We start from the raw sequence: 22459 nt of genomic DNA on the forward strand, positions 1-22459 counted from the left end.
TTTGTGCACCCAGTTTAATGAGATTTCCTTGTCCTTTAAATTATGTTTATATTAGGTGTTTTTAATTTACTTATCTGTTTACTGTAACCTAAAATTTTATTTAGTATCTGAATGCCATGGACAGCGAACCTGACCACCAGAAGACTCTGTTGTCATAGGATGACCTGTCTTTTTATAATTTCATAAACTTTTTGACGCAAGCTTTACCAGTTGTGCTGTCACACCACAGATACCAATTTTGTATTTTAAATTTCAGTTCACTACAGTTTTTTTTCTGTGTCAGAGTTCTTATGTATTCCCCTCTCATAACTCTCTGCTTGTACTACAGCAGTGAAGTAGATTTAAATAAGCCTTTTCAATAAAGGGTAATTAATCCTGTTTTGCCAGACAAGTGCCGAAAAGAAAGACAGAACTGTTATTTTTTAATTCTTAAAACAGTATCTCTTTATTGTGGCACTAGATTTTGCTTCTTATATTTCATTACTCAACTTTATATTCAGCCCCTAATTATCTTCCAGTCTGTTATTCAAACCATTGCCTGGTCAATGGAACCTTGACAATCAGATGGTTTCAATTCCAAACTGGAAACCTGTAAAAGAAATCTAGAAAATAAATTAAAAAAGGAAGACAAACTGCAAATTGTTTTAAGATATTAAAAATCATCATACCACCAAAATAAAATGAACTTGTGTATCTTGCCTTCCAGGAACACTGAATATAAGAACTTTACTATATGAAGAGAATTGCTAATTGGTACATTTTAATTCATACTGTATACACGTTTTGCCAACCACGGGTATTTGTGAACTTTTAGAAAAATATAAATAAGATTTGATCTATTTGAAACAGTTAATTTTAGGTAGCAAACACAATCCATATATACTACCATTATTATTATGATCTTGCCTAGGACAAAATTAAAACAAAATGGAAAAAAAAGTAGAGAAGTAGCATACGGCCACTAAAAAATTAATTACGAAAGTATGGCAAGTTTCACAAGGCCTTCCCAAAAAGCACCCCACCCTAACCTCTCGTTAGAATGGGGTGCTTTTGATTTTTATGGTTAATACTGTACATTTGTCACTACTGTAGGGGGCAAAGAGCGAAAGATAATTTTTGAAAATCCCTTATTCCATCTCTTAGAGATGGTAATTTTTGTTTTGACCCTTATTTAAGGACACTATTTACATCATGTCATAGGATGCAGCAGCCCACTGAGCACATAAAGGCATTCTTCCTCAAATCAAAAAATGTTTTGGCAACCTCAGACCCCCACCTCTACTGGTTTGAATCTCCAACTGAATTGCATATAACCTGTTATCCAACACACTACATTTACACAAAGCAACAGGCAGGCTATTTCTACCCTCTTGCCTTATTCCTAATGTAAATATTGTCCATTTAAATCTAGTTCAGCAAATACTAGACTGCATTCCGCAGGAGACACTGTTTTGGCAGTACACATGGTCTTTATGCAACTAAAACTTGCCTCCAAGTCAGAAATTCAAAAATAAGCATTGAGGGCACTGGGAGCAACTTCCAAGGGGTTGCTCCGTAGGCACTGGTTGGGGATCACTGCCCTAAAGCTTTCAGCTTGACATTGCACTCAGCAACTCCTGGGGTTTAGAGCCTCTCGGCAATTCAATGCCCCTCGTTATCAGTGGAAATTAACAGTTGCCCAGATGAGGTAATGGAACAGGTGGAACTTGCCTCCAGGTGTCCCAGTGCAAATACTTTGCTCATACTGGATGTTGTGACATTTGACTGAAGGCATTGTGATCAAAGCATGACAGTAACTTTACCACTAATTATTACTCTCCTGGAAAAGGGTTGTTTAACAAATTCTTGTCCTCTGGGCTCCATTGCTGCGCCTCTCCCAGTACTCGCAATAAAAACGCTGGAATAGCTCCTTGCATGGGATAACTGCTTGAAGTTTAGCACAGATGAGAAAGGACCCAGCCATTTTACGGTGAAGAGAATACGTTTCCTCTGGAGGTGGTGTCAGTCGATCCTTCAACATAACGGGAATTAAGTCATGGATGCGACGCGTGGTGTTCTGGGTACCAAAATTGAATGGTACGTCTGAAACAAATGCTTCTCCTAGAATCATTACAGCATCTATATGAGCTTCTTCAAACACCTAAAGAGTTATAGAGTGAAAAAAGAAAAAAATTCAGATTAAGAGTTTTCAAAACATGTTACTGAAATGGTTAAGAGAAAATCTCAACAATCTTGTGATAAACTATATAACTATCAGACAGCTCTGTTCTGAGTGAGAAACAAATTTCAGGGGACTGATGAAGAAGCGTCATTGCAATTCTTTAGTGATCTTTATTTACCCTTTATACTAATAGCAGTTGGCTGAACTTGGCCGAAACTCTACAATTTGTATGACTTTAAAGCACTGGATGAATGGATAAAAGTATTCTTTTATTATCTAATTATATTTTTGTGTTTCTCCTTAAAGGAAAAGTCTCAATCATTTTGGGGTGCCAAAAGTTAGGCACCCCCCCCCCCCCCCCCCCCCCACTTACTGATTGAAAAGGCCAGCTCTTTTGTTACAGTACAGCTTTTCACTCCACTGCGCATGCAGTGTTTGCATCCACTGTTTGCGAATAGGAATACCAGCCCGGGGTATCAGGTAAGTGAATAAATCACGGTCTGTAGTTGGGAATCTGATCAGCTATTATCCTGGCTTCTGCTTTAAACCCAGTGGGTGAGCTTTAGCCTATAGGATAAACCCATGTAAATGGGACAAAGCCCATGTAAATGGACTTTTCTAGGAGCCTTAAGGAATTTCTTCCCAGAATCCTGTTATGACATAGGGTAACCTTACATTTGGCACTCCCCTCCCCCAGAGATTCTCGACATTCCTTCTCCTTTAAATGTGAATATGCAAATTAAGCCTCAGATTTAGTATTTAAGTCATTGGTGGATCATTCAGTATTTGGAATCCTGACATTATATATATTCTGAACGTGTCTCAATACAAAAACACAAGAAACCATTAAAATCCTGTAAACAATTATAAATGGTCCTTAGTTATGTTTTCTGAACTTATTGATTTAAGGGAAATAAAAAAAACATATGCATATTAGAACACCCCTCAGAGTTGCATGAATTCTGCAAAAGTACTATTGCAAAAATTAAACTGATGAGAAAAAGATCACAAATTCAAACTTTGCAATAGTTCACCTTTAATCCTAATAATTTTCTAAAGTTTTAAGGGGGTAACCTGTATGTCACCCCTACCAATTTGCTATCCTTTGCATCTATACTTTCCATAAACCCAGGCCTGAGGGCAAGCTTTTGTCATTTCCTTATACACCTCTAAAAATAGGAGGAGGACGTGCTTTTAAAAGTTAAAATAATAATTACTAATAATGTACCCAAAAACCTTGCTAGCATCCCCCATCCATCTCTCTTACTGCTGACTGCTTTCACAGGCTGTGCAGGAGGGCCTACAGCTCTCAGCACTTTGCACTGAAGGATGGCAGCCAATCAGCACCTATACAGTGTATTTAAAAGGTACAATTGTAATTAGCTATTTACATCTTACTATGCTTCTGGGCAAGGAGCATTATGATATGCCTACCAACTAACAACAGAAAGGATGCAAATGGATCTATAAGGATTCAATCAAGGTGAATATTTTAAAGGTAACAAGACCTTTTTAGCCCACATTAAAATGATGCAATATTTATAATTCAACACTGCCTACATAATAAGGGTATGTTAGAAATGCACCATGCAAAATGCAAAGTTACAGGACCCAGTATATAACATGTAGAAAAATGCAAGCATCTCTCCAAACAATAACAAAAACAAAAAGTGCATTCTTGGGGCTTGCTATGGACAAACATTTTTATCAAAAATATCAAAATTTTGGTCAAAACAAAGAACCCAGTTTGTTTAATAAACATCTGTTTGTATATAGCAAGCTCTAAGAAAACTAGTGGCAAACAAGTCTGAACTGCATTACAAGCTATGTGGTGTTCTTGCAGTTCCACAAGGTTGGACTTTTCTGAATCAGTATTTTATCAAAACGTACATTTCTTAGAGAGAGCATCCTATGTGCCTTAAGATACCGGAGTCCCAAACATTAATTCAATACGTAAGCCCTAGGCACCTTTCTATTGACAGGATACATAAAAATCAGCACCACACTGAAGAAGTTAAAAGGGGAAAAAAAGGAAAGCTTTTAAGAAATGTAAGTCAGAGGGGACAGTAGCTGCATTTAATGACTATAAACACTATAAGAAGTGTTGTAAAACAGCAATCCGGAAGGCAAAGGTAGAAAATGAGGAGTGCATCATGGCAGAGGCCAAGACTAACCCCAAAAAGTTTTTTAAGTATATTAATAGTAAAAAGATGCAGGTTGAGGGTGTGGCCCCATTGAGTTATAGTAACAATATGGTTACAGCGGATACAGAAAAGGCAGATGTGCTTAACCAGTTCTTTTCTTCTGTGTATACAGTAGAGGAGCCAGTGGGCCAAGTCCCACCCAATAGCTGCACTGTTGCCTCAGCTCCAACTACACAGTGGTTGACACAGAATATGGTGCTTAAAAGGGTTACACAAGATAAATGTAAACAAGGCACCTGGGCCAGATGGAATACACCCTCGGGTACTGAGAGAGCTAGGGGCAGAATTGCAGTGGCCCTTGTTTCTGATATTCTCAGACTCGCTTTCATCAGGTATGGTACCTAGGGATTGGAAGAAGGCGAATGTCATTCCTATATTTAAAAAGGGAGTAAGATCTCAGCCTGGCAATTATAGGCCTGTAAGTTTGACATCCGTGGTGGTCAAGTTATTTGAAAGCTTGTTAATTGATCGCATACAAAATTATGTAGTGGAGAATGCCATTATGAGCAGTAATCAGCATGGCTTTATGAAGGACAGGTCATGTCAGACCAATTTAATTGCTTTTTATGATGAGGTAAGTAAGAAGCTGGACAGTGGGGATGCAGTAGATATAATCTATTTGGATTTTGCCAAAGCATTTGATACCGTTCCCCACAAACGACTGCTTTCTAAACTAAGGTCTGTTGGTCTTAGTGAAGTCATTTGCACATGGATAGAAAACTGGCTACAGGATCGGGTACAGAGGGTGGTTGTTAATGGTTCATTCTCTACTTGGAATAAGGTTCTCAGTGGGGTCCCTCACGGTTCTGTACTGGGTCCACTTTTGTTTAATTTGTTCATAAATGACTTGGGGGAGGGTATTATAAGTAATGTATCAGTGTTTGCAGATGACACAAAACTCTGCAGACCAATCAATTCTTTCCAGGATGTGGCATCCTTGCAGCAGGATCTTGACCAACTGGCAATCTGGGCAGCTAAGTGGCAGATGAGATTTAATGTGGATAAATGTAAGGTCATGCACCTGGGATGTAAAAATATGCAAGCCACTTATACCCTTAATGGGACTGCACTAGGCAAATCCATAATGGAGAAGGACCTTGGACTCCTTATAGATAATAAACTTGGCTGTAGCAAGCAATGCCAGGCAGCAGCTGCAAGGGCAAACAAGGTTTTGAGCTGTATTAAAAGGGGTATAGATTCACAGGAGGAGGGGGTTATTCTTCCCCTTTACAGAGCGCTGGTAAGGCCCCATCTAGAATATGCTGTTCAGTTCTGGTCTCCAGTGCTCAAATGGCACATTATTGAGTTAGAGAGGGTCCAGAGAAGGGCAACTAAGTTAGTAAAGGGTATGGAAAGTCTCAGTTATGAAGAAAGACTGGCTAAGTTGGGTCTGTTTACACTGGAGAAGAGGCGCTTAAGAGGTGACATGATAACTATGTATAAATATATAAGGGGATCATATAATAACCTTTCTAATGTTTTATTTACCAGTAGGTCCTGCCAACGGACACGAGGGCACCCACTCCGTTTAGAAGAAGGGAGGTTCCGTTTAAATATTCGAAAAGGATTTTTTACTGTGCGAGCTGTGAAGTTGTGGAATTCCCTCCCCGAATCAGTCGTGCTGGCTGATACATTATATAACTTTAAGAAGGGGCTGGATGGATTCTTAGCAAGTGAGGGAATACAGGGTTATGGGAGACAGCTCTTAGTACAAGTTGATCCAGGGACTGGTCCGATTGCCATCTTGGAGCCAGGAAGGAATTTTTTCCCCTCTGCGGCAAATTAGAGAGGCTTCAGATGGGGTTTTTTGCTTTCCTCTGGATCAACTAGAAGGACTTGAACGTGATGGACGTATGTCTTTTTTCAACCCAACTTACTATGTTACTATTGTTAAACTGTTTTGACTGTTCTATGCTGCTGCCTTTCTTTTGAAACGTCCTTTTCTATTGCATTAAAACAAAGAACCTCACACTAGCACAGGATGGACCGCTTCCATGAATAGTGACATTATACCCTACCTCTTAGTGGCTACAAGGTTGCAAAGACCACAGTCTGTGGCACCACTGGAGTGCAGTGATTGAGTGAGTGGTGACAAACTCCCTCTTGGAAATTTCGCTCCCTATTACAAAGCAATCAATATAAACCTAGGCACAAGATCAAACGATTTCAACAGAAGTAGAACAAGTTAGTCTGTCACCCTCCCCTCTCCTTTAATAAATGAGCTAACAGGTTATAGGTAATATTGGTAACAAGACTCATTGTGTATCATAGAATGAGGGGCATTGCTTCATAACAGAATATGCTTATATTATCCATGTGGGTGGCAAATGTAGGCCCATAAGAAAATAATCTAATCTCAAGACTGTCATTTTATAAATGTATTTTCTTATATTCTATAATGCTTGTTGTCATTCATAAAAAAACAACTTGTACTGTATGATGTGGTAAATTTGTATTTCACAGCATACTCTGTGTAGAAGTGCAACACATACAAATTGTATGAAAAAGAAATGTATTCTTTTATGGAGGACCAGACTGCATTGTGAAAAAAATGGACCTAGGTCACCTAAAAAAACAACTTTTACTGGTAATAATGAGACTTGCAACTTTGTAACGTTTTTAAATGCAATAAATCCCTTTTCTGGAGCATGCTAGATGTGTTCCTTTAAAAAACAAACAAAAAAAAAAACTCCTTGGGGTCTGCGCATTTGTAACATATCTCCAGCAGGTCAAAACTTTATTATAGTATGCTTTACCAGTTTCTATACTTTGTAAATAGAGTCACTAACCTTTGTTTCAAAACCTGTTAAAAATTTAAGATCCTGTGATTTCTGAAGCACCTTTGCTCTGTCACCATCTGCTGCTGCTTTGATAACCTAAAAACATGACATTAAGAATTACATCCATAGATTAAGGAAGGTTGTAATCAGTATCTGTATATTATGAGAAGGATACACAGTGCTTTGATACATGTAGTTTAGAAGAAGACAAGAACATTCTCCCAAACAGTGTATTAGGAGAAGGGAGCTGGCCTTATGTCTGTATATTAGGGGTGGGAACTAAAAAAGGTTAGTACAATATTAAGAGGAAATTATATGCAACTACCCAGATTTCTGCATACTAAAAGAAAACTATACCCCCAGAATGAATACAGAGTCAACAGATAGGTTACTTAATATGATATAAACTATTAAATGATATATATATATATATATATATATATATATATATATATATATATATATATATATATATATATATATAATATCAGTAAATATTTCCCTTTTACATCCTTTTCCTTGATCCCCCTTTTGGTGATGGATCAGAAATCACATGACCAGAAATAATGCAGCTCTAACTGTAACAGGAAGAAGTGTGGAAGTATTGGCTGAGCATGTATGTGCCTGAGCATGTATGCATGTCTTGGCTTGTTTGTGTGGACTGCAAAAACTACGGTCCCAGAGGGCACTACTACATAAAATGGCATACTACTAAAAAAGTATATTTTTATGAAAATGCAGGGTTTTATATATGAAATGTTTTATGCAATATATTTTTAAAGAGACCTACATTGTTTGGGGGTATAGTTTTCCTTTAGAAACAGGTGATTAGTTTGTCATCTAGATTAAGAGCAACAAATAAAAGTTTCCTTGTTTTATTATAGGGGGAAGAACTCTCTAGATCGTATATGTCAAACACAAGGCCCAGGGACCAAATTTGGCCCACCTGGCTGTTTTATGTGGCCCTTGGTGAGCGTGTCTGACCATCCAGTCTGATCAATTTTCATTTTCCTCATTTAGTAACTAAGACTAAGGGGTATATTTATCATGCTGTGTAAAAAGTGGAGTGAAGCATTACCAGTAATGTTGCCCAAGGCAACCAATCAGTAATCAGATTTCAAGAGTAGCAAAGCATCTATTGGCTGCTATGAGCAACATCACCGGTAATGTCTTACTCCACTTTTTACACATTGTGATAAATATACCCCTTAGTATCTTAGACACCCCTGCTATAGATGGTACTTCACCCACCTCTATATAATCATCTGTAAATTTTTCTCCAAATTCTCGACTGGCACCAAAATCCAGTAGCATCACCTGCAAGAGGGAGGAGTATTGTATACTGTAATTAGCAATTTGTAGAAGGCAAGCATTAGAATATGCTTGAGGACTTTGGCAGATGGTACAATCTGATTTCTGGCACAGAGTAAACCAAAACATGATAACTGCCTCAGGTTGCTTTCTATTGTCTGCAATGTGAAGTACAAGTAGCATTTAGCCTATAATTGTTGCCTAAGATCATGTAGCTGCATGTTTTCTTATAACACTTGTGGGCTAAGGGCTTCTTGGGAGGCAACACCCTTTCCTGCCAGAAATGTCACTAAACTTTACAAAGATAAACAGCACAGTGCAAAACATAAACATTCTAAAAAGTGTGTTAAAGGTCAATAAACGCACCTTATTGCTTTCTGTATCATAGAAGAAATTAGACCAGTTAGGGTCTGTCTGCATGAAGTGAAATTCAAAGACTTCCTGCAAGCAGAGACGCAGGATGTTGTACGAGATCTGAAAAGCAAATGGAAGCAATAAGAAGCTGGACTGAAACACACACACTGCAATATCAGTGTCCAAGAACAACACTATAAAAGGAAAACAGGTGATCAGGACAAAACCGTTATTTGTTAATAAACACGTGTGTAAAACAAACAGGTGAGCAAACTGTATGCCTGCATTCAGGAATCAAGGATCATTCTCTGTGCATGATACAGTAGCACTACCAAGAGCTGTAAGCTGTACAGTGTTTAAAGCTCTGAGCCTCTCTTCACCAACATGCCACGTTTATCAAAATTTAAACCCTGGCCTCAACTGTTTCTCTGCTGTAAAAAAACTAATTCTGCGATATATGGCCTGCTGTCTCAACCCTCAACTATAAAAGTATGTACCTGGTTGCGCGTTTCCTGGTCCATCTCAACGCACTGGTCCAGTGGAACCCCAGACACTAGTTCCATAGTGAGCACCCTCTCAGTTGTGAGCTCATCAATTACTTGTGGCACACTGAAGAATGGGTCTTTACTGAGGAGATGTCTGAAAATAAGGAAAGCATTCAGATTCTGTGCAAAGACAGGATGAAATATAAGGAAAACCAATATTTTTAATAAAACAAAAATGGGAAAACATAAGGATGGAAGATTTGTAGAAATAACATTACTGGAAAAGTTTTGCATCACACTACATTCAAGGAAGCATCTATTAACTCTTCTGATGTATTGCCCTGTATTATCACCTGAATCTTTTGGCAGACTTGGCTTCACGTGTGTAATCACATTCCCACGTTAACTCTTTCTGCAAGACCTGGACACTGTTTTCAGGAAACAGACCTATAGCGAAGAGTAGGACGAGAGCTGATAGTACCCAACATAGAATATTATATTGGAGGCTTTTCAAATTTTGTTCTAAAGAAAATTTAAAATACTGATCAAAGTGCAAAAAACAAATATCTGTACACACTTTTTAAAAACTAGAATACTAAGAAAAAGCCTTATTTCTTAATCTTTGGTGCCTGGAAAAACCAAATGGTTTATTACGCATCCCTGACTCTCTTACTTCATGGATTTTATTAACATGTATCTGTCTAAACAACATACCTCTGGTTAGTATTCATGCAAAAGGGAAAACCTATCTATAGATATAACTAAGTTATAAGGGACACTAGCAGCATTCCTTTGCACAAAAGTAGACCCATACGAAGTTCTGTGCACTACAGTAAACTGTGTTAAAAATGCATGCAAATCTGTATTTTAGTAGCTTTCATTTTCAAAGTATTTTGTTTATGTTACAGCCAACTATACAAATATAACTTTAAGTTTTTTGGTGGACATTACGGTTACTGTAAGCTGAAATGTTTTTGACTCTTTCTGACTGAAAGAACTTTGGGGCATGTTTGTTAGAAGAAGGTACAAGTGTACCTTGGTATAAATGTTGCCCCTTACCTGCTGGAATAGCCACACTCATTTTAAGTATTGAAAGGAGATTTTCCACATCACTGTTTATACTCTCAGCAATTCCAGGATACTGTTTCAATAAAAAGACAATTACATATTATATATTTTAATTTCCCATAAGCACTTTTTATCTGCAGAATATATTTATAAGATTAATGGAATACTGTCATGATTTGTATGGTATACTTTTTATTTCTAAATTACACTGTGTATATAGCAAATAATTCACTTCACCATTTCAAATGTTATTCTTGAACCAACAAAAGTATTTTTTTTTAGTTGTTATATTGGTGTGTAGGCAGCCATCTCAGTGCATTGTGCCCAAGTCTGAGCTTTCAGAAGGAGCCAGCGCTACACATTAGAACTGCTTTCAGGTAACCTATTGTTTCTCCTACTCCTATGTAGCTAGGGGAGTCCCAGGCCAGACCTGGATTTTTTACTATTGAGTGTTATTCTGATATCTACTGGGAGCTGCTATCTTGCTCCCTTTCCATTGTTCTGCTGATTGGCTGCTGGGAGGGGGGTGATATAATTCCAACTTGCAGCTCAGCAGTAAAGTGTGACTGAAGTTTATCAGAGCAGAGGTCACATGGCTGTGGCACCCTGGGAAATTAAGAAATGAAGAATATGGCTAGCCCCATGTGAAATTTTAAAATTAAATATAAAAAAATCTGTTTGTGTATTTGAAAAACAGATTTCAATGCAGGATTCTGCTGGAGAAGCTCTATTATCTGATGCATAAAAAAAAAAAAACCAGTAACAGTATTCCTTTAATATATACACATTAGTAATTTAATAGTAATTTAATAAAAGTAGTATAATTCATGTGCATCTGAACAAGTACCTACCCATCCAAACCTACACTGCATATAAAAGGTTCCTCGGGGTATATATTATATATAATCTCAAAGTCACGTTATAAACCTTCATTTAAAATAGCGAACAGGACTGTGATAGAGGCTCAAAGACATATGCATTCTCCACCAGTACTGTTAATCACCTGGTTTCTACTACATGATTTCACAAGTCACAACCAATAATAGAGAGTATATGAACAGCCAGAGATATATTGTACAGTACGTTTAAAAATTACTTTAACACAAGAGTCTTCCTATTCACCACCTGCCCACTGCGATTGGCTAGTACCCCACAATGAAAACAGATCCGTGCTGCCAGCTCTCCAGAAAAGCTTGGTTTTTGGGTAGATTTGATCAGTGCAAAAATTAACTTATAAAAAGGCACTTCTTTCAGTTTTGCACCGCACAAAACTAAATTTCTATATGTTTATTTTTACAATCTACTATATAGTTTCTGAGGGCGACTTGCTTTTTTTAATCAGATTGGATTTGCATATTTTTACAAAAAAAAGCAGAGGAAAGGGGGTCCTTTTAGTATTTCAATATTCCTGTTGTTGAGGTTACACCCTGTCACTACTTAAAACTCACAAAATGTATTTATATGTAACTAAGTGAATATCTCCAGTTATTTACAAACTTTAGGCTTCATAACATCATAATTTTTTTGGACAACCAAACCATTTTGTGTTACCTGGATCTTCATGGCCACTTCCCGGCCATCCAAAAGACGAGCTAGGTGTACTTGACCAATAGAGGCAGCTGCAAAAGGTCTTTCCTCAAAATATTCCAGCTTTTCTCTCCAGTCATGGCCCAGTTCATCTTCGAGCACTTTCTATAAGAGATTATATATTTGTTTTAACTTTTACCTTTGTATGGTCAGAACTCACCTACTGACTGTACCAAATGCTTCTGACTCCATAAGGTCACGCATGACCCTTTTGGTGCACAGGAGGCAGATGTCAGTTTTTGACTTGGTGGGCTTTAAACACAGAATATAGCAGTGTGGTTGGAGGCACCCATATCTGGCTGTATTATATGCAGTGACTGCAGGAAAGGCATTTTGAGCAGCTTTTTTCACATAGTGATGTAATGTCCTATAACATAATAATATGAGTGAATGCACAAGATCTATTTTTTGTTTGTGTGGACAATCCCTCATTGTACCCTTGCTATAAAACAGAAAAAGATTTATTATGTCATGTGCAGGTAGCATATCCCTTGTGATAGTATTTTCTTGAAAAAATACGATTGTCATCCTTAAACACAGTGTGGGCTCTAATAGCCACCTCTGGTGGCGGAGACAACTTCTGTATGATAGGTGCCCTTTAGCAGCTGTTCTGTTTTCTCTTTAACTTTTGCAGGCATGACCTTTGCCTAAACATTTCTAACTGCATTTACTTGCATGCATGAAGTATAACTGCAATTAAAAGCCACGCTAAATGTGAACCTCATCTGATGCAAATATAAAAACTTTGCTGGTAATCTGAAAAGTTATTTATATATTTTGCTTTTACTCTTGTCTGTTCTGCTTGAAGACTACAGACTTCAATGTCATTATCAGCAAGAGATACAGACAAATATTCAGAATTCACATAAACAGACTCACAACTCCAGTGCTTCATGGCTACATACAAATCCATTCAGATTCATGCTTGCAGGGAAACCTAGTACCGCCAGTATCATGCTTCTAAAATAATTAGAAATCAATCTGGCAAATGTGGGTTAAGTACAAATTCAAAAGAGGTTTGCATCAGTTAAAGTGCTTATGGGAAACAGAAGCAGTATAAAAGCTCCCAGTTAAAATAAAACAATTATAATAGTAAATAATAAAATCATATAATTAGTGAAGAAATATTTTGTGCATAAAACTACTTTGCCTCATACATTAAATATATGATCATATTAAACCCCTTTCCTCTATATACCAAAATTGTATTACAAGTGAAAACTTACAGTCATTTGCCAGGATGGCATAAAGTCTGCACTTTGTCTAACTCGTTCAAAGATTTTCTGTAGCTGCGGACTAATAAAGTTGTTATCTGTGGGACCAAAAACAAATTAGGATTTTTAACAAACATTATTCATGGACAATTCAATTGATTTTTTAATCATTTCCTAACTTTCATTTACAGGCCAGGCCAAAAGCATAATACAGGTTATGTGCCTCTGTAATTACTTTGCCTGGTCATCAGAATGTACAAGGCATTCAAATTGCTGACTCATTAAATACCTAAACAAAGATAACAAAAAAATGAAGACTTTGTGCGATACAGACTTATTAAATATTAAATATAAGCCCATTTAGAACTGTCAAAACATATGGAATTTGTATGTATACTTTTTTATCAAAATGTATTTAACATTCACTAAATTTAAGTGGAATTTTTTATAGCCATCTTTCTTATTTAATTGTACAGTTTTTTTTTTGTTTTTTTTTGTTCCTGGTAGTCCTTACTAAGAATATCAACAATAAGTCTAAAAAAATTGCATCATGTCTTATTCTTAAGAAATGGTTACAAGTATTAAAAAAAATATTTGCATAGGCTAGTGAGCATACGGAAGCTGGAAGCAGTATGCTGCCCCCTGTTGTATACCATTGCTAAATGGGCAAATAAAAATTTCTGTTTAATACATGATCTAACTGTTATGGGCACATTTTCCCTTGCTTTATACTCTCTATTCATTACAGAATAATACATGTACTAATGCCATTATACTCAATTCACATTTGTTTAATCCTCTGCACCGTAAGCAACTGGATACATTCAACCATTATGCTACTTGACTACACTAATATTTTGTCTGTCTAATCCATTCCTTGCTAATTAAACATAAACCTGAAACTCTGTACAAGATAATTGTTAAAACATGTCCCATCATTTTCTCACCAACATTTTGTGCAAATTAAATCATCAGCTAACTGGCCAAACAAAGAATGCAAAATTTATTTAGTTAAGCCTGTATTCAACAGAAAATCCTCTTTGCAGCTATGTACAAGGCAGGATTTTAACATTTCTCACGACTTTTTTAGAGCTTCATGCATACCTGTTTTTAGCATTACAGGGTCTATGGACTGGGAGCTAGAAAATCCAGTACTGCCACCATTTACACAGTGTGAGTACTCTGAAGGGGACAACCCTGCAACCGTGAGTACTACCAATAGATAGTTGCCTGCAATGCATGTTAAGCAAAAATTCTCTCTTTTCGGCAGAAAAACAGAAAGATACCCAACAAGAAAGGGCCACACAGGCAGAATTGATCCCTATTTTTAATCTTTCAATTCTTTAACACAGCATGAAAGGACATTTTTATGTGAGATGGTTCCATTTAATACTTTTCCACATGACATGGCTGATCATTTTAAGGAGGTAGATTCGTTGCCTGTAGCAAAAAGAGTATCTTTTTTCCTAAAATGCAGGGATCCCCAACCTTTTTACTCATGAACCACACTCAAGTGGACTGCTGGCCTGCAGGAGGATCTGCTTGGAGTAAAACCGTGTCACTGTGCTTCCAAAACTTGCTTCCAAGACAAACATTTTTAAAAAAGAGCACCTTCTTTTAGGCCACTAGGAGTCACCATTGGGTCACTGGTTGGGGATCACTGCTCAAATGTTTTCCCTTTCAAGTTGTAATAAGTCTTAAATCAGCTCTAAGCACCTTCAAAGATAACTGGCGGACATTCTGTCAATGACCAGTTGTGTAACTTGGGGGAAAGCAGACCCCGCATGAGGCCCAATGGGTGATCTTTTGTATTTTAGGGAGACCAAGGAACCAGGGAGCATCTACATCTTAAAACCTTGTCATTCTGCATGGGTCACCTTGCAAACTTAGCATCTGCCCAATTTTCAACGCTGCTCCTCTCACTTTGCAAAGAGTGTCAACAATCCTCTCAGCATTGGCTTCATTCAATAAAGTATTAGATTCCAATATGGAATGATTACCTGTAAGACAGAAGGATAAAGCAAACAGTTATTAGGACATTTGTCATGTGTTTTGCAAAAGCTAATAGGATGGTGAGACTTACTGTCCTGCCTTTCCTCACGATTTAGAGACTGCTTGACCACCTCTGTAAGAGCACCAATTCCAAGACCAACAGCAAGACCTGCACACAAAAAATATCAAAGCCAGTAAATTTACCTAAAGAAAACTCCTAACTTTTAAAACTGAGGTTGCAAAAAACAAAAGTTACCCCCAAAATTTGCCAAGCGGCTTATGCGAGATGCAGGAACTTTCCTTTCTCTTGCTCTATCACTGAGCTGTAAGAGAAAGATACTTATATTACATCATCAGTTCCTAAAACTGGCATTAAAGAAATATCAACTTACACAAAACTAGAACTTTCATGAAAACACAACAAACCAAATATATTTTGATAAAACAGGGGGCATCACCTGCTTATTGTTAATGGCAGATAACCGATCAATTCTGTTTTGACTAAAACCAATACTTTTCTGAGTTACCCATCTACTGTAAAATACTAAACATTCTGTTATAGCCTTTATTAGGGACTTATATAACAGACATATTGTTTCCTCCTCAGAATTCTACAGGTTTTTAACAAAGTGATAAATATACCAATTTATCCTGTAATATACCTATTACATTCACTTATAAACATTTTCACATACCCCCTTATAATGAAAGAAAATATTTTGGGGTACTTGGTCCAATATGTTTATTCAGTACCTTCTGACGTTTGGATCTTCCTTGTTCCTCTGTTCCTTTCTGAAGCTTCGACTCTCTTGCCCTTTTGAGTTCATCAGCTGTGAGACCTCTAAATGTGCTGTAACTCCGATAAGCTCTGACCTGTCTTGTGCTAACTCCATCAACCCCTGAACCCTTCCCTGAAGAAGACAAAGTATAGGTGCTTGCTCTGACAGTCCCATCACTGATGTCTCTTGGCTCTTCTGCAGGAGGAAACTCTGATGCTATGGCCCAATTGGAAGCATCAGGTTCTGAGGAAGAAGAACGTTCCCTTAAATCAGGCATTCTATTCTGAGAACAATGAAAGAAAATGGTTTGCTCATGAATTAAAGAATACTTATGCATGAGCCAGCATTTAGTAAAAAACTGGGTGGATTGCAAACAGGTAGTACACTAGCCAGGGCCAGAGCTAGGAGGCAGGTACCTCTCCTGCCTACCCCTAGTACGTGCAGTCTTGTCATTGCCCCCACCAGTTTTAATTGCACGGCAGGGCAATGACCCACCTCCCCTGCGACGGCATTGCGCATGTGCACGCACACACGCGCGAGGGGGGTATTCAGCAAGAATTCTGCTTTTTTTTTTTTTTTTTTTTTTAGAAGGATTCGGATACAGCCAAATCAGAGTCTCTGGCAGAACTAATCCGAATCCTTAAAATCACATGGTTACATGAACACGGAAGTAAAAAAATTTTATGTGCACGTGCTATTTAACCCTCCCGTAGCCTAATTTCCATATGTAAATTAGGACTTGGTTCAGCATTCGGCCAATCTTTCACAAAGGAGTCGAAACATAGTGGATCGGTGCATCCCTAACAATAATTTAAGTTATATCCCTACAATTCCTGTGTGGCCAACTCCACAAAAAAAAACTACTTTATTTGTGTGGTTTATTAAGAGATGAATTACATAAAGCCTCTGGATGTCTGTTCCTCATAAAAAATACTGTAGGTAACAGAAAGTACTGTAGGTCACCGTCACAATACCACATAACTGCAGAAATGAATAAACAGTGTCCCCAGCAATATTTGACACAAACTGGTATGCAATTAAGCTATCTTGTATATTGGGATCATCTAGGGAGGAAAATACAAGCTTTTTAACCATCTTTGAGGTGTAGTGGCTCTAGCATTCCCATGCACTTGCATGAGATTCAAAACCAGAGGGTGGACAAATGCACCAATGCCAGTTGCAACTATATGAAAATGCAGGTGAAAATAAGGAGTAAGTTTGGATGCAAGTACCTTAAAATTAAGTCCATTTGCCAAATGACTGTATTAGTTAACTGCATTAGTGATGTGCAGGCTGGCCCGATACCCACAGGACCCATGGGTTTACCAGCGGGTCGGGTGGGTTTGGGCTTACCTCGGCACAACATTTGCGTGTCACAGGCAGGTTCAGGTTGAGCTCTTCTGTCCGCTCTCCTTGCCTGTGACCATACACGGCTTCTGGTGGGTTAGAGTCAGGTGCAAATTCAGTTATAGTAGACCCACATGTTACTAGACTGCACCACTTTTTGCATGTCCACAACAATGATTCTTCACTCAGTAATTGCTTAGACACCCTACCATGCTGCACATATTAAAAAAAAAGTTAAAACTCTACATCATTCTTTTGTTAAATGCAATTTTGTTGCACTATAACCAACATGGAGTATATTGTGGGGGCCTTTTGAAAAGTCAGGAGAAACTAGAGGTCCCTGAATCTTTGCAAGTTGTCCATCACTGGTCTACACCTTATTAAAAGTTATTTTCAAGGTAAACTGCCCTCTTTAAGCATTGATCATGACATCAGGAGACAAAAGGCAAAATGCAAATTTCACAAGGATATACAGGTATAGGACCCATTATCCAGAATGCTCGGGACCAAGGGTATTCCGGATAAGGGGTCTTTCCGTAATTTGGATCTCAATACCTTAAGTCTACTAAGAAATCAACAAAACATTAATTAAACCCAACAGGATTGTTTTGCATCCAATAAGGATTAATTATATCTTAGTTGGAATCAATTACAAGGTTCTGTTTTATTTCTACATAGAAAAAGGAAATCAGTTTTAAAATTCTGAATTATTTGATTAAAATGGAGTCTATGGGAGACAGGCTTTCCGTAATTCGGAGCTTTCTGGATAACGGGTTTCCGGATAAGGGGTCCGATACCTGTACAGTGAAACCTCAGTTTAACATACCCTGAGTTTACATTTTCCTTAATTTTAAACTTTATGTGGTCCCCCAGCATATAATGCATAATACATTTCCCCGATTTTACATGTTTTTTTTTTTTTTCCAACGGTCTGCTGAAAAATTTAAAATGTCAGTTCTACTGTAGGCTTAACTGATGCAGAGTGTACTAACTGCAGATATGTTAATTCACCGCTACTAGCCCTAATAACAGCGAAACAGTTACAATTTACAATAGACATACAAAATATATTTGAATTTATGCTGAAAGGCCAGTATTTACCAGACCTGTGTGTTGTACACTGGTCTATTTAGAAATTTGCAGTAGCTAGTACCGTAAGTGTTTTAACATCTTTTTTAATAGAAAGTCCTTTAAGGCAGCATATAAACATACCTGGCAACGAGTAAAGAGAGTTGCAGCACATTGCTCTGCTTTGGCCTGCACAGACTTAATCTCATTTCCCAATGTGGAGGAATGAATAACCATCCGCAGCTGTTCGGCCTGCAATTCCACTATGGCCTGTCCCACACGAGATGCACCACGCAGCACCAACGACACTTCGCTCCACATGTTGATGAACTTAAGAAAGTTAAGATTAAAGCATACAAAATCTGATGAGGAAAGTGGTGAGAATAATAAAAATATCATATGGTTCTACGATTACATGCAGCGTTTTGACTCTTTTTGACTGCTTTTTGGCTCAAAAAGTTGGAAACCAAAATGCCCCTGTCTGCATGTCACCACATTTAAAGGGGTTGTTCCCCTTTGAGTTAACTTTTAGTATGATGTAGAGCTGGGATCCCCAACCTTTTATACCCGTGAACCACCTTTAAATGGCTACTTTTAATTGGCTACATTATAGCCCCTATGTGGACTGGCAGCCTACAGAAGGCTCTGATTGGCATTATACTTGGTCTTTATGCAACCAAAACTTGCTTTCTTACTAGAAATTCAAAAATGAGCACCAGCTTTGAGGCCACTGGGAGCAACATCCAAGGGGTTGGTGACCAACATGTTGCTCACGAGCCACTGGTTGGCAACACTGATGTAGATAGTAATATTCTGAGACAATTTGCAATTGGTCTTCATTTTTTATTATTTGTGTTTTTTTTATAATTTAGTTTTTTGTTCAGCAGTGCTCCAGTTTGAAATTTCAGCAGTTGCTAGGGTCCAAATTACCTTAACGACCAGGGAGTGGTTTGAATGAGAGACTGATACATTTATAGGAGAGGGCCTAAGCAAAAAGAAAAGTAATAACAAGTAACAATAACAATAAAACTAGCCTTACAGAGCAATAGTTTTCTGGTTGCCGGGGTCAGTGACCCCCAACTGCATTGAGTTGTAAGAAGAAGGCAAATAATTCAAAAACTATAACAAATAAATAATGAAGGCCAATTGATAACTATAACGTACTAAAAGTTAACTAAGGGGTGAAAAATCCCTTTAATGTTGCGCATGAAGCAGTGACAGCATTTCTGCAGGGGTCTGACGGTAACTGCTCTGTGTGTGTGTCAGACACTTTTCTGCTTATATCTGCAAGCGGTGACAGGCCAATAGAAATGTTTGGACTGCTGCTGTTTTTAATTGAGGGTAGCACTGGTCAATGCCTGAGTGCCATTGGCCTAACAGACAGTGTGTGTACTACAGATTAAAGGAGTTATTCACTTTTAAATTAACTTTTAGTATAATGTAGACATCAATATTCTGAGACAGTTTGCAATGGGTTTTAATTTTATGGGGTTTTTTGTGGTTTTTCAGTTATTTAGCTTTTTGTTCAGCAGGTTTCCAGAGTTTCAGCAGCTATCTGGTTGCTAGGGTCTTGTTTACCTTAGTAACCAGGCCGCGGTTTATATGAGCGATTGGATCATGAATAGGAGAGGGGCTGAACAGAAATATAAGTAATAAAAAGTAACAATAATAAAATTGTGAGCTCACAGAACAATCATTTTTGACTGTTGGGGTCAGTGACCCATACCTGAAAGCCTGAAAGATGTAGAAGGCAAATCATTTGAAAACTATAAAAAATAATGAAGACCAATAGCAAAGTTGCTAGGAATAGGACATTGTATTATATACTAAAAGTTCATGTTAAAGTGAACCACCCCTTTCACTACACTCTGTACTGTTCAGATCCATGTACATGAACAATTCAGGGCTGTGGAGTCGGTAGATAAATTCTCCGACTCCTCAGTTTCTGATACTTCTGACTCCACGACTCCGACTCCTCTGTTTTTAATATGCTAATGTATTTTATACATTCATACAGTCAATGAAAAGCATGCTTCATGGTCACTTAACGTGTTCGTTTATGCACTGTGTGCATTGGGCTTTATTCTTATAGCAGAGAAGTAATTAATTATGACTGCTTGTGAATTGGGACATTCAAACTTGCTTTATTTTTTTTTTTTATTCCCATTTAAATTTAGTAGGAGTCGGAGTCGGTTCATTTTTTGCCGACTCCAGGTACCCAAAATTGCCTCTGACTCCTCGACTCTGACTCCACAGCCCTGGAACAATTAACTCTGGGAACATTCTACATTAAAGGGGACATATTGTATGAAAAACAAGAATGTGCCAGTGCATTTTACCCCTCTAAATATAGAAGGATTTTGCTATAAAAAAAAAAAAAGTGTTTCATTCCTTTTAAGGAATGTATATACTTCCTGCTTTGGATAAGGTGTGTTTAGAATCCTTGGCACTACAAAATTTGCAAAGCTGTAATTTTATAACGATGAACAGTAAATGCTATTTGCCTAGGGTTAATAGACTTCGTACAAACTCATACAACTTTAGTTAATGGCATATATGCTGTTACTATAGGGCAAAGAGTATTAATTCATGTAATGGCAATTAAAATTAAGTTCAAAAGCCAAACCAAATTTAAAATAGTACATATCAGAGAAAAAGAATCAATGCTGCAAAACACTAACTATTAGGTTTGGAATTATACACCTTGCTTGGCAGCAAAAGGATCCTGGTCCATACTTGACTGATTTTGATTTCACTATACCTTGCTGTATTACATGAACATTCACACAGGCTACAACCAAATGCTCTTACTTTTTCTCTCTGTGAGCAAAATAGGGCTGTGTATCACATCTAGCAGCAGCTCAACTTTAACATGGGGCAGGTGCCACCCTGGCATTTCCATATAATTCTTATTCTAATGTGCTTGCATACAAGAACACAATTTTGAGCCCAGTGCACCAGAGAATTTTAACAAAGAATTTTGTGTAAAAAGACATAGTTTAGTGCATATTCTGAACCACTAACCTCTCTATGCACACAGAAAGAACATATTTTCATACCAGTTTTAAGTGTGCAGAAAGGATATTTTTCATAACGTATTGCTGCAGATAGTACGGTCTCTCTTTCTGCATGCAGAGTATATCCAGCAGGCCCAGACTGGCAATCTGTGGGTTCTGGCAGCCAGAGGGGCTGCTGTAAGATGCCATAGACAGTCACTATTTAGTGGGCTGGTGGGGGGCTGATTGGGCCTTTGTGTACATGAAGTGCCAGGGCCTACTTTGAATTTCAGTCTGGGCCTGATATCCAGTTATTATATTTCAGGAGTATTTAATATACATGTTGAGAATTCACAGAATGATGTACATTTTAAAGCACCAATCTCCTCAACTTAGTTGACTATTGACCTGTTAATCAGAAGTGGTGGTGCGATTCATTCTTTCGTGTAATTGCTGTATAAAGTACAACACCCCCTCTGCACTCTTACAACACTTTGGAATTAAGAAACACACTATTCTTCTCACTCTTCCTATACCTTAATCACTCACACACTGTGAGCCATATACCATGTTATAACTGTACATTTCCTTAGTCACACTATATTAATGTACTTCCCGCATCAATTGGAAGCTGCAAAACCAGAACGTTAAACATACGGCACATATAGCTGTATGCTACTGCCAAGTGGAGCTCATTGTATAACCGGCTTTGCTATTTCCTTCTCTCACCTTCCTTTACTCCCGTGCTGCTCAATACAACGACTCTGCTTTGGGATCTGATCGAATAGACTGCCTTGGTAGAGGTCACGATGTCACAAGCCATGTGACTAAAATGAGGGCGGGGCGACATGATGTAATACCAGGAAGTATCTAGCACGTCTGCTTGGCGAAGACCTGTCTCTCTAATAACACGAGGAAGCTGCTGCTTCTGACACGGAACCAGAGAAGGGAGAGAGGATTTTTTAAAGGCGCTTGGTCAAAAAGTCAGAGATTAGACATTAAACAAAGAAGGGTTTGCAAGAGGTCATGTGCGCTGTAGCTGATAATAGATTGGTGAGGGCTATGAAGGGTTATGGGGGAATTGTTCTTGGGGAATAAAGGATCAGTTAGGGC

At 37.9% G+C, this 22459-nt stretch overlaps 1 protein-coding gene across 1 annotated transcript; it reads right to left on the bottom strand.

Moving 5' to 3' along the window:
* Nucleotides 1–412: 412 nt before the first annotated feature.
* Nucleotides 413–22184, bottom strand: coq8b (coenzyme Q8B). Its single transcript, XM_002938817.5, has 15 exons — nucleotides 22076–22184; nucleotides 18495–18680; nucleotides 15910–16218; nucleotides 15413–15479; nucleotides 15248–15325; nucleotides 15042–15164; nucleotides 13177–13262; nucleotides 11915–12055; nucleotides 10355–10436; nucleotides 9649–9742; nucleotides 9308–9449; nucleotides 8823–8930; nucleotides 8397–8462; nucleotides 7155–7241; nucleotides 413–2140 (listed from the first exon to the last, which is right to left on the bottom strand). The coding sequence occupies exons 2-15, from the start codon at nucleotides 18669–18671 to the stop codon at nucleotides 1835–1837; spliced, it is 1866 nt and encodes a 621-aa protein (XP_002938863.1). The 5' UTR covers nucleotides 18672–18680; nucleotides 22076–22184; the 3' UTR covers nucleotides 413–1834.
* Between the last annotated feature and the right edge of the window lie 275 nt (nucleotides 22185–22459).

The sequence above is a fragment of the Xenopus tropicalis genome, chromosome 8 (assembly GCF_000004195.4).
Source record: "Xenopus tropicalis strain Nigerian chromosome 8, UCB_Xtro_10.0, whole genome shotgun sequence".
NCBI lineage: Eukaryota > Metazoa > Chordata > Amphibia > Anura > Pipidae > Xenopus > Xenopus tropicalis.